Source organism: Penicillium solitum (assembly GCF_028829755.1).
Source record: "Penicillium solitum strain IBT 25940 chromosome Unknown utg000008l_segment0_segment0, whole genome shotgun sequence".
NCBI lineage: Eukaryota > Fungi > Ascomycota > Eurotiomycetes > Eurotiales > Aspergillaceae > Penicillium > Penicillium solitum.
The window spans coordinates 1,415,709-1,428,110 of NW_027072127.1; the positions used below are offsets into that span (position 1 = coordinate 1,415,709).

The window sequence follows — 12,402 nt, forward strand, 5'->3', positions numbered from 1 at the left end:
TGGGTAGAACGAACACATACCGAAATGTTCCAAAAAGCAAATGGCCCATGTCATCGTCCTTCTCCTCATTCTCAATGTCCACATCTTGGAAGATTATATAACGGAGATTTGGACATTTTATTCTGGGGAGAGAATATTCCCCCTTTTGTCCAGGAGTGGACAGAAGGAGACAGACATTCGATTTTGGGGAACACTAGATTGCGTGAGAGGCCTTTGAAGCTTGATGCATCATTCTCCTGTGTCCTCTTGTGTCCTCTTGTGTTCTTTGCTGTAGTATGTTTTTATATATTCTGTACAGTGCATACATCTTTGTTCTAGTGCTTGAAGGCATATAAATACAACCAACCGGCTATCCTCCACAGAGTCAAGCTTTTTACCTTTCCAATTATACCAAAGATTGATGATCTTACTGTCTATTCTGATGGTTAATACTTTATATAAATATGGTTCATGGGATAGATGCCGAAGAATAACCTCTGCGGTTTGAAGATAAGCCGTGTCGTGGTGTTTTGATATCAAAAATATATCTCTATAGTCCGAGTTTGACGAAGAATCTATCGACTGTGTCCTGAAGTTTTGCTATGGCCGGAGCTATACTGTCCCATGGGAACGGCAGTTAAGCAAAGACCCAGCTCCACAGGAACCAGCACAATCAACCACTGAACACAGTGAGTCCACCGAACGTTCAACAACTCGGCCCTTGGAATACTGATTGCTTCTCTAGGTTCTCGGTCCGGCTCCTCACACACTAGCCGAAGCTACAAGGGGGAGGCTATTATTCTACATGCGAAAGTCTACTCATTCGCCCATCGGTATCTCGCCGAGGATCTGGAGCAATATACCATTGCTCAGATAAAAAATATTGTTTCGAGCCGTTTCTCAAGGAGTACAGACGGTCACCCTTGACAAGGCTTATATATCTGACAGATACGATCGAAATTATCTATGGCATCACTCTATGTCAGAGATTAGCTTGCTGAATCCTGCTTGGCAAGAGTTGTGCGATTTTGTTTTCGGTTCCCACAACAAGTTCGCATTTCAATTTGCAAAACCCCAGAAGGCCAGTAGGGAATTTATGGTTGACCTAGCTTCGAAGCTCTCTAGACGGCTTTTCTACAAGGAGTCTATAGAAACATGTGAACCGGAAGGCACTGGAAGTAGTGAGTGGAGATAGATAAAACCCAAGAGGGGTGGGGATAATGTTTTCTGGTTTTAGTGCCTGCAGTGGTTTGACTTGACCAATTGCTAGATACCTGCTCATTTTGCTGAATTCACTTTCTTGGCCATCAAGAATATGTAGGGCCTTTTCAGGCATGGAACGTTAATCAAAAGCCTGTGCTGTCATTAAGTTTACATTTCCATGTTATCTATGACAGCACGCCCTCGTCGGGTATCAGCTTGATGAATGCTGCTCGGCGAGCGTTACGTGATTTTGTTGTCGCTGCTCATGAGGAGTTCAAACCCGATTTTCCCAACTTGCGAGAGGACACTGGGGGATTTATGCTTGTCCTATCTGGGACACTCTGCAAATTTCTGTCCTATAATGATGATACAGAAAGAGAATTAAAAGAACTCGAAGTGGTCGGCGGAGAGAACTAATCGAAGGTTAGAGTGGTGGCAGATGGAGAACACTTGAGAATGTTGAATAGCCAAAGATGCCCGGAATGATGCAAATGAAAAAGAATTGGTCAAATATGCCAAGAGGTTAGAAGTCAAGGCTTAAATAGAGGCACCTTGAACTTGTGGATAGGACAAACCCTCACTCCCGCTCCTACAACCCGTCCCCGGCTCCTCACCGCGATACCCCTATCCAGGAACGCCATATATAAGAAACGTTCCCGAACTTCTATGCCGGTAGGGCCCGTGGGTCTAAATCGAGGCTTGAGGCCGGTGGAGTTCCCGACTTGCCGAGAACCCTTTCCGCGGAGAGAAGTGGGAGTGGTGATGGGCTTTGAGTTTGATTGACACCTTCCGCGTGGGAACTCTTCAGGGTCGAGCTAGCACGGAGTGGATTCCGCAGATGATATTTTGGAGCGTACTCGGCACTTAGACTTTCACGATTGGTTGGCTTGGTACCGTAATAGCGGTGGTTGGTGTTGTTTACTAGAAGTTGACGGGTTTGTTAGACTGCTCCGAGACTAATGTGAGTTATTTTTTTATTTGTCGGAGGATGATGCAGAGAGCTGAATGGGTTCATGGGCATCGAAGAGGTCCGTGGATATGCGAATGAGTTGTTTAGTTGGACATTTTGTCTTCCTTGTACTTTGAAGTCCGGACTTGGATTACACCGGGGCCTCGGACTCTAACAGAGAGTAATAATGACTCGAACATGGACTTGGCGGGTCGTACATTATTACCAAACGGCGATATCCGACCCTGAATCTTGGTTGGGCATTCACTGTCCATAGCTTAATCTCGCATCGCTTTGGTGACCTTCCCACCACGCGAATTCGAACACTAGTCCATCAAAACAAGTTCCCGTCTATTCCCCGTGCCATATTCAGGGCAAATAATCAATGGTCACCATCCCCGGACAAACAAATGACGATATTGTCCGGAGAACACTCCTCCGTTGCCTCTTACCGATATGCCCGGTCCTCTCGAAACGATGTTAGAAGTTGACAACTTATATCCGCAATCGTCACAAACGACCAATACCATGGAGCAGACGCAGCACCAGATACAGGGTGAGAATCCACTTTAGAAGTTTACCTAACATAATTATTACCGGTCATCGGCGGAAAGGAGGCAGAAGCAAGCCCAAACCGGAGGAATCTTTGCAGCCTCGCCGTGTCAACTCAACAATAGTAGCGCCAGCCGCAGCTCCACACCAGGAAAGGGGGATCATTTAGAATCTCAATGGATGAGATTGGTCGGTGACTAGGGGGTGGTGCAAGGGCGGGCCCACCACAGCGTCAGCAGAGTGATGCTCGGCCGATTGGACTGCCGTCCGAGTAAGTTCGGATCGTTGGCCCGAGGGAAGCGGGAGAGAATTATTGAGGTGGAATAGCCGATTAGACTTGTTCGCCCCGCCCATATGCTAGTCCAGGCTATTGGATTCTAGGCACTGGGACAAAGCCCAACAATTAGATCATAGTCCGATATACGGCTTATCCGTGCGTTTGTAGATACCCAACGAAGAATTGACCGTGTTGGGAGATTGTGCTGGGAATGGCTTGATGTCTGTATTCTTGAACAGGGTATGTATCCATGGAACATCTGCAGCCACAATTGCAGACAGTACTTGATCTCCGAGATATGCCCGGAGAGGGTGTCTATGCGGTGTCGGGTATATCAGTGAGGACCGGGATCCCGATAAGTTATCGTGGGGAATCCCAAAGGGGTTTAGTGTGAGTGGGGATTCCGAATTTAGCTCGTCGCACTAATATATCTGCCGTGTTGATCCAGTTGGAAGAGGTCAAGGGAAGGGAATGGCAGTTTGGATTCTGTTCTGCATTAGACAATATCAAAAGCAGTCCTGGGATATCCAGATACTCTTCTGACCTGGTTATGTGCCTTTTGTAAAAAAAAAGCAAGGTTGTGGAATGCAGGATCGTCAAGCTATCCCCCCGCATTTTCACAAGCTCCGTAGCGTGCAGACATGTCGACGTTCGTGCATTGATAATCGAAACAAAGCAGATATCATTGGTCCAACACTTGAACCTTGGTGGGGAGGCCCTGGTTCTGGCGACTTTCGCTCTATAAGGGAAATGCCAGACATTATTCCCGTCTCCATATTGTCATCTCCATATACCCTGGGCGGGGAACCCGCGGGTAGCCATCGGTTGGGAGTCGGTTGAAGGGGGATAATCTCCGGTTCGGAATGAGTTCACGGTTGTGTAGATTACTTGGAGATTCTTGAGATTCATTATATTAGACAAGCTCAGGCCCCGATTGTCCCCGGTTTGACCCTTCTGTATAGTTGTACCAGAGTACTTGAGTCTCTACACGACATCACACCCCGCACCTTCTCTGTCCGGTGACTTTTTCTTGTGTCTCCCCTCTTATTCTCTCTCTCTTCTGCTTTCTGTTCTTTGTTCTTCTTCAACTGTACTGTCGCCACTTGACACCTGCCTCAGTCTATCATATCAAACTACGTCATCGGTAAGTACCATGGTCCAAGAAACCCGTGAACAGTCCCCGTGGCTTCTAAATCCACCAAAGAGATCCTGCTAACCTTCTGAAAAGGGTTTCTTATTGTTAGTGCATCTCCCGTGTTTTCTTGACCTTCCACGCCTATACATCGTGCATTATATTGACCCGCATCTAGGATCTTAATACTTCATTATGGCATCCACTATCAAGGACGGTGCCAGCACTGCTGCTGCCTCTGCCCAAACCACAACCAAGACCGCCATTGAGAATCCTACCGATTTCCTGCACCACCCGTACACCCGCCATGCCCTGCCCTTCATCAACGGCGGACTGGCCGGTATGACCGCAACCGCCGTGATCCAACCCGTCGACATGGTCAAGGTGCGTCTGCAGCTCGCCGGCGAAGGAGCTCGCACCGGTCCTCGTCCATCCGCTCTCGGTATCACTCGTGATATCATCGCCTCCGGCAAAGTCCTCGATCTGTACACCGGTCTGTCCGCCGGTATTCTCCGCCAAGCCGTCTACACAACCGCCCGTCTGGGATTCTTCGAGACATTCATCAAGAAGATCAATGTCCGCGCCGAAGCCGCAGGCCGAAAGGTTACCTTCGCCGAGCGTGCTGCGGCAGGACTGACTGCCGGTGGAGTCGCAGCGATGATTGGAAACCCGGCCGACTTGGCCCTGGTGCGCATGCAGTCCGACGGCCTGAAGGCCCCCGAGGCTCGCGCGAACTACCGTTCCGTCTTTGATGCTCTCGGTCGTATCACCCGCACCGAGGGGCTCGCTGCCTTGTGGGCTGGTGCTTCGCCTACAGTTGTCCGTGCCATGGCCCTCAACATGGGTCAATTGACTTTCTTCTCTGAAGCCAAGCAGCAGCTTAAGCAGCATACTTCCCTCTCCGCTCAGAATCAGACTTTTGCTGCGTCCGGAATTGCTGGCTTCTTTGCTAGTTTCTTGTCTCTGCCTTTCGATTTTATCAAGACCCGTCTTCAGAAGCAACAGAAGGATCCCAAGACTGGACTGGTTCCTTACAAGGGCTTGATGGATTGTGCGCGCAAGGTTGCCAAGGAAGAGGGCTGGTTGCGTTTCTACCGTGGCTTCGGCACTTACTACGTCCGGATCGCTCCTCATGCGTTAGTTCCCCCACTATTTTACCCCAACTTTTGATCTTTCCCCACTGACTCGCATCTGTAGGATGGTCACCCTCATCGTGGCTGATTATCTCAACCTCCTCACCAAGTAGACTTGCTTTACCGGTTTTGAAAGCCTGAGTCTTCAGGTTTCATTCTTTTACATTGCTCGATTACACGACATCGCATCGACCTATTGCTCAGTTGCGCGATTTAATATTTTCTCACCGCGACACAAAGTCTATCAACAGACACAATCTGCTATTTTTAACATGGAAAGCGCAGCGTCCGGAGGAAGACAGCCAATCTAACTCCGAGACACTTTATGCTCCGTCAGGTCTGTGTGCATCGCACAAACCTACCCCTCCCTACAATGACAAATTACCCATGCTAGATTTGGTTCCTGGACATTCGGAAAACATGACCGGCGAAGGGTTTATTCTAATTTGCAATTTCCCTTGCATTCCCGGGGAAGAGAAAATGAAAATGTGTCGGAGAGGATACACGGCCGACAAGTCTTTTCCGCGGAGTCAGCACGACAACAGAATACAACGCATTGTCTTTGTCAGGTCTTTGTCAAGTCGTTGCTCATTTTCTTGTTTTTGTTGTGCCTTTTGCTTTTGTTCTGTTTTCGACAAGCGAATACCCCCTTGTCTTGCTGTTGTTCTTCGCCTATGTCATACTCTACGTCATGGTCTTAGGCCTCGATGGCTGCTTGAGGTAGATATGCGAGTTAGGTAGGATCCTCAGTGGATAGATAGCTTACTTGCCTATTTCTTTCTTTCTGTTTTTCTTATCTTCAATAGTAAAATAGCTACTCCGCACTGTTTCTCCGATTCATGTAGGGTTGCATTTTTCAAGAGCTATAAGTATGTTTCTAGTAAAGGAACAATATGACTCATCTCGGTATTTGATTATGGGTAATCCTGGTCTGTTGGATAATCCGTTCCAGACAGATTGCATACATATCATGAGATGTAGTTCGGCGGAGATTGCAGAGGAGACGATGAAGGTCTCTCTCCACTGGGTAAGCATGTTGAACTTATCGACCAGCAATATTGCGACCGACTTTCTGCCGATGGCTCTCGGTCCTGATGCTTTTACAAATAGGATAAATAGTAGACGTAAATAAGTCTCTCCATTATTTATGTGAATGTATTCCATTCTAACGGCGAAGCAGAAAGCAGGCCCTGCAGAATAGTAAACAAGAAGGAAAAGACATGCCATCGTGAGTGTGAAACAATTCACCATTAAAATCGACTTCGTAAGAATAGGAGACCCAAACCTTAGTGCACCACCGGCAAATATGCTCGCCAGATGGCCGGGGAATCACAAAGCGGGGGGAAGGGCGACATAAAAAAGAAATAAGAACCAGGCAGTCCGACGATCAAGACGTGCACTTCCAGATCCACCACAGAACAACAAGACGCCCATCGCAAGAACGAAAAGAAAAGAAAAAAAAGAGATCACGTTTCATCCCATTCCGTTGGAGTTCATATTAGTTCTGATTAACTAGATCTTCTCATCACCAACATGTCTGGACTCAATAGCGCCAGGCGGCAGGACATCCTCAAGTGTCTCGCCCGTGCCCTCGATCTCGTCCTCCGCAGGAACAGAGTCCTTAATCTTGAAGAAGACGACAGGGACGGCGATGAGGATCGAACCGCACAGCAGACCGAAGTTCGAGGCGTATTCGTTCATGAAGGGTATCTTTCTTTCGTCTAACGACCACATCACGGCTGCGCCAGCGGATTGAAGACCCTTGTAGAAACCTGCCAGGTTGGCGAGCTTGCGACCGGAGTTACCGAGGGCGCCCATGATCCTAGAAGAGAGAATGTCAGTCATGAGATATCGCAGGGAAGAAAACGAAGGAGATCTTACCAGTAAACAATACCCTGCCAGGCGGCATCGTACATGCCGTAGAAGAAGTAGAGGAACATAGGACCAACGTAGCCCTTGGTAGTCCAATCCCAGCCCTTGAAATCCGTGGTCGTGGGGTCCACATCCTCACGGGTGTACCTCACCTGCCAGGCGTAGCCACCACCCCAAATAACGAGGGTGAGAACGAACAGTGAGGTCAAGGCCACCTTAGCACGAACAGAGCGACGAACACGCTCAGTGTCAAGCAGAGGACCCATGATAACAGCAGCCACGATCTGCGCGAACCAGTAAAGGAATCCGTTCAGCGCCTTGGTGCGAGTGTTGAAGTAAGCGCCGTTAATGGCGTTCTGCTGGTATGTGTAGAACCAGTTGGAGGACCAGAACATGGGGAAGAGGAGGACGATCCATGGTTCCGAGCGAACTGTATCCCACAATCCGACGATCTCGGACTTCCACGAGGGGTGCTTCATGAGGATGACGCGGGAGCCGTCGGGACGCACGACTTTGTCTGCGTCGCAGAGACATAGTGCAAGACATGCGCCTGCGAACATGAGTACGATAAAGGCGATGTAGGTACCATCGCCGACGGTCTTGTTCTCCGTGACATGGATGTTTTGGCCCAGAGGGATCTTTGAATTGCCATGTTAGTTGTTGTTGGATGATGTAGAGCCAATTGGGATTTCAGGGCCAGGTAAGGGGGTTGGGCTTGTCTTACCAAACTACCAATACAGGCGCCGACATTGAAAATACCCCAGAACCAGGCGAAATAGCGGCCCTTCTGTTGCTCGATCGGGTAGGACATCATGATGGTACCCTGTGCGGCCCAGAGCATACCGGCGCAGACACCGAGGAAGGCGCCGGCGAAGATGTTGAAACCGGGGACATATGCATGTTCGGAGACGAGGAGACTGATGGAGTAAATGCAGTAACCGACTCCACCGAAGGAGAGGGAAAGACGGACGCCGATACGGTTGACGACAGTTCCGGCGAAGAAGCCCACCACGGCGAAGGTACTGTTCAACGCGATGTTCTGGTTGTTGTTGTTAGAGCGTGGATACCACAATATAAAATGCGACCAAATCGGAGTTTCGGAGTATTAGATTGGTGAAGAGTGGGGGCACGAGACAGGTAGAGAACCAAAAACAAAAGTGTCCGAGGGTGTGCAGATCATACCATTCTATCAGCCAAGTTGGGGTCGGACTTTCCACCACCGCCCATTCCGCTTAGGGCGTTGAACATGCCTGGACAGAGGAAACAGACGAAGGCGACCATGCCTAGTTGGATACGTGGCGAGGCATACCAGCTCGTTGAGAACTTGCCGATCTTACTGGACCTGTACATCCATCCTGGGGGTCGAGGCGTTGGGTCAGGTTCGGATGAATATTCGGGGGGAGCCTCCCGTTCCTTCTTCTTGAATACATTCATAATGAATGGAGGCGGAAGCCGTAGAAGAATAGAGGATTAAAATGTGTAGAGAATATTAAGAGGTGTGTTGGGGAAGAAGGTAAAATGAAAAAGGAGGCATGAGATCTTTAAACCAAAAGAAAATTAAAAAAAGATAGATAGCCAGCTTCTCAACTTCTTGTACGATGTACCCCTACCCCAACTTTTCGAAGAGAGATATAGGCCAAGCGAGAGCTAAGTCCAGATTACAATCAAGAGATAGATCAAAATAGTGTTGCAAGGTAGCATTGGTTGGGTCACGGACTGGGGCTATCTTTATGTGGCGGGCCTTCAGAAAGAGAACCCATACGGAGTAGATATTGGTGGTAGATCCAATTGGACAGGGATGCTGACTTGCGGGGTCTAGTTGATTGGGGGCGAGGCCGCTTTGATAGCAGTGTTACACCCTGATGGCACTGTTTCTTTGGACGGGTAGACCGGGCAGACCGGGTTGTCGCGTGAGAACTGGGGAAAGGGGATGTAGTATTTTGTTACCAGGTTCTAAGGTTACAAGGTTACTATGGGAACTTCTGGGGTTAATAGAGTTGGGAGATCTGAGCATTTAGAGTCACATCCCGAAAATAAATGAAAATAAATGAAAATAAAAAGAGAGAAAGGAGGGACGCTAGGGACACTAGTCTTGAAACAGCTATACCTCATATCGATTGGTCGGTTAGTTCCGGTCCCACGAGCCAATCCGTTGGCTCAACTGCGGGGAGAGTCCATAATGGGACTAGCGTGTTCCATTCTTTCGGTTCTAAAACATGTGCTTGACATCTGCATGAAGTCACCATATTTAGATCTATAAAGATACCAGATGACAGATACCAGAAATCTTACAATCGGAGGCTCTATTCTACGTAGTACAGATACAGTCAGCTGAGGGTCTAGGAAAGAATGCGAAATTCCGATATGTAGTTTGAAACGTTTCATTGTCTCGGTTTAGTGGAAAAGGAATAACGGGAATTCATTCAAAAACGCTCGTAATAGACGGTATCATGCATATCAATCACTCTCGTGGCTTTAAACCTCCTCATCCTCGGACCCACTCTCGACTTTGAGCTCAATATCACTATCACTGTCGGTGTCGGTGTCTTCGCTGTCCTCAGTGTCCTCCGTGTCACTGGTATCCTTATCCTGTCCTTTCTCACTCTGCACATCCGCTTGTTGGACATCCTTTTGAGAATCCACAGGTTCATTCTGCCCTGGCTCGCTCTCCACATCTTCATTTTCATCTTGCACATCCCCATTATCCTCCTCGCTGTGTCGTTCATCGTTCTGCACTTCTTCATTGTGCTCTTCATCGCTGGACACTTCCTCATCCACTTTTTCGTTCCGATTTTCATTTTCCGGTTCGTCGACTTCTATCTCTTCGTTTCGCTCTTCTTCATTCTGCCTTTGTTCAATGTCAACTTCCTCGGTCTCCACTTCTTCGTTGTCCGGCTCTTCGATCTCTAGATCTTCATTCCCTGCTTCTTCATTGGTCAGTCCATCGATCTCGACCTCTTCATCCTCCCCTTCTTCATTCTCACTTTCTGCATTGTCCAATTCCTCCATTTCCACCTCTTCATGTTGTGTTTGTTCGTTGTCCGGTTCCGTAGTATCAACCTCTTTGTCCTGTTCTTGTTCAATCTCCACCTCTTCATTATCTTCGTTCTCCTCTTCTCCGTTCTTACCTTCTTGGCTGTCCGGTTCCTCTATTTCCACCTCTTCATTTTGTTCTTCATCAGTCTCCACCTCTTCACTCTCCCCTTCTTCGTTCTGCCCTTCCTCGTCTTCCTCTTCTTCATCCTCCCCTTCTTGACTCTCCCCTTCTGTATTCTCCGCATCCTCAGCCTCAGCATCTTGACTCTCCGCATCGTCACTAGACTCATCATCAGATTGAGCGGCCCGAGCAGCCTGACTTAGCGGCTCCATCTTGATGTGCTGTGAGGGAGGAGGGGCATCAACATCCATAGCATCATCATCGCTTTCCACGTCACTACCCAAGGTAATGCCGGTACTGCGATCCTTCTGCTTTCTGCCATCCCCTTCAAGGTGATCATCTTCTTCTTCGCGCTCCTGAAGCTCTTGAGCACGGCGAACACGTCGTAGTAGAACAGGATCTGGCCGTAAATCGTCCGCAGTCAACGGAATAGAACAGACAGGACATTTGACCACATGGACGCGACGCTGTCCCCGGCGAGAGGCCGGGGGCGCAATAGTAGTCGGACTGCGTTTGATCATATCCATAATCGCCTCCCGCTCGAAACTGTGCGGACATTTGGTGCTTGTTACGGGATCCTGGTAAGGTGTGAGAGTCAATGGGCATTTGAGGGAGATGCGCTCGCGCTCAATGGCAATGTCATCGTCGGAGTTGGCGGGCGACGCGCGACGGTTCTGATTGCGTGTACGTGCCGGTGCCCCTGATTGCTTATTCGTATCTTCCATGTGTTCGAACCATGTAGATGAGTGGGGCAAGGGCGGGACATCATCGCCGGGGAATTTGGAGTCGTGTACCATTCGGTAGAATCCGATGTAGGAGTTATTGCTAGCGTATCTAGATCGTAGTTGTCAGTTTCTGTGCGTTCGAGTATAACAGCCACAAAAATGACCAGGAATACATCTCATACCTCTCTGTCAAAGAAAGCTCATCCCATTTCTGAACGCCCTCCGTCAACTTATCGACTAGCTTGCGACTAGGCGGGTTCTGTGCATTGCGCTCGCGCATCTCTCTCTCCTGCGCATCTTCATAATCGCCATCGGTGGGATCCTCGGTCCCATCGGCGTCATCATCAGCATTGGCTCTCTGCCTTGCCCGCTGTTGACGGGTCTGTCTCACTCCCAAAGCAGCAGCGACGGTCTCGCCCTCCTCTCTTTCAATTTCACCCATCGCATCTGTCAACCCCTGGAGCTTTATTTCTGAGTCGACAATCAGTCGAGTCTTCTCCTCCATCTGCGCAGTAATATCATTGACTCGAGACTCTGCCTCAGCAAGCCGCTGGTACTCTTCATTGCTCTCATCGTCGTCGACATCCTCGTCGCCTTGGCGGCGGCGAGCTTCCTTCAGTTTCTCATATCGAGTTCTGGCATCACTAAGACGCTCATTTACTTCGCCACCTGAGTGTGTGAGTTTCTCGGTAGCATGTTGGAGGTGGGTGCGGAGGGTGCGGAGGTGTTGTGATGCGAGGAGGGCGGCGATTTGGCGCTGACTTTCGGCTGTGAGAGGGGCCTCGGGAGTCTCGTATTCTGGTAGAGGTGTTGCCTCTGAGACTGAAGTGTGGGTTGCGTTTCGTCTGCGTGATTGTGCTGATTGTGGATGGGCTGAGAGCTGTCGGCTTGGTGTTGCCGACATCGTTGTGGGAGAATAATTATTGTAGTGGGGGAATTGATGAGGTCCGGATTATGAGGGTTTTATGCTTTGATTCGAGTACAGGGTTCCCAAGCCGTTGACAAAGAAAGTCCAAGTAACAAAGCGCATCTCGAAATCCCGACGCGAGACGCGATGACGCTAGTCCCGTTTGGGTTACATATATCAGCGATAAGCCTTATCAGTGCGGAGTGGGCCTGGACATTGGAAGTATGGATGTAGAGTATAGTTCTTTTAAGAGACACTCTCATGTTCATTCTTCTGCATCATGTACTCCCGTGTCTAGTTCTGTTAATATCAGGGGGAACCCGTTATTTATGGGATGGATATATGGGTACATCTTGCTCTCATCATCCTTCACTTCAAGTTTTTATATACTAGATCCAGATAATATATTTTCCTTTCTACTATCAAAATACTAGTTATATCTCCAAATTAGAAGTACGAAAAACAAGAAAACCGAACAACCCTTCTAGCTAGTAGTTAGGGGTATTTATCTTCGCT

At 48.8% G+C, this 12,402-nt stretch overlaps 3 protein-coding genes across 3 annotated transcripts; 1 reads left to right on the top strand and 2 right to left on the bottom strand.

Annotated features, from left to right (window-relative positions):
* Window positions 1-4,287: 4,287 nt before the first annotated feature.
* N7455_009816 (putative mitochondrial dicarboxylate carrier protein) lies at window positions 4,288-5,338 on the top strand (the record flags this gene model as incomplete). Its single annotated transcript, XM_040956491.2, has 2 exons — window positions 4,288-5,228; window positions 5,290-5,338. The coding sequence occupies 2 exons, from the start codon at window positions 4,288-4,290 to the stop codon at window positions 5,336-5,338; spliced, it is 990 nt and encodes a 329-aa protein (XP_040813053.1).
* A 1,399-nt stretch (window positions 5,339-6,737) lies between these two features.
* On the bottom strand, window positions 6,738-8,531 carry N7455_009817 (DUF895 domain membrane protein; the record flags this gene model as incomplete). The annotated part of the gene is made up of 4 exons (XM_040956377.2): window positions 6,738-7,047; window positions 7,107-7,735; window positions 7,822-8,136; window positions 8,280-8,531. The coding sequence occupies 4 exons, from the start codon at window positions 8,529-8,531 to the stop codon at window positions 6,738-6,740; spliced, it is 1,506 nt and encodes a 501-aa protein (XP_040813169.1).
* A 1,041-nt stretch (window positions 8,532-9,572) lies between these two features.
* N7455_009818 (SUMO ligase MMS21) lies at window positions 9,573-11,883 on the bottom strand (the record flags this gene model as incomplete). Its single annotated transcript, XM_040956398.2, has 2 exons — window positions 9,573-11,088; window positions 11,162-11,883. The coding sequence occupies 2 exons, from the start codon at window positions 11,881-11,883 to the stop codon at window positions 9,573-9,575; spliced, it is 2,238 nt and encodes a 745-aa protein (XP_040813071.2).
* Window positions 11,884-12,402: the final 519 nt, after the last annotated feature.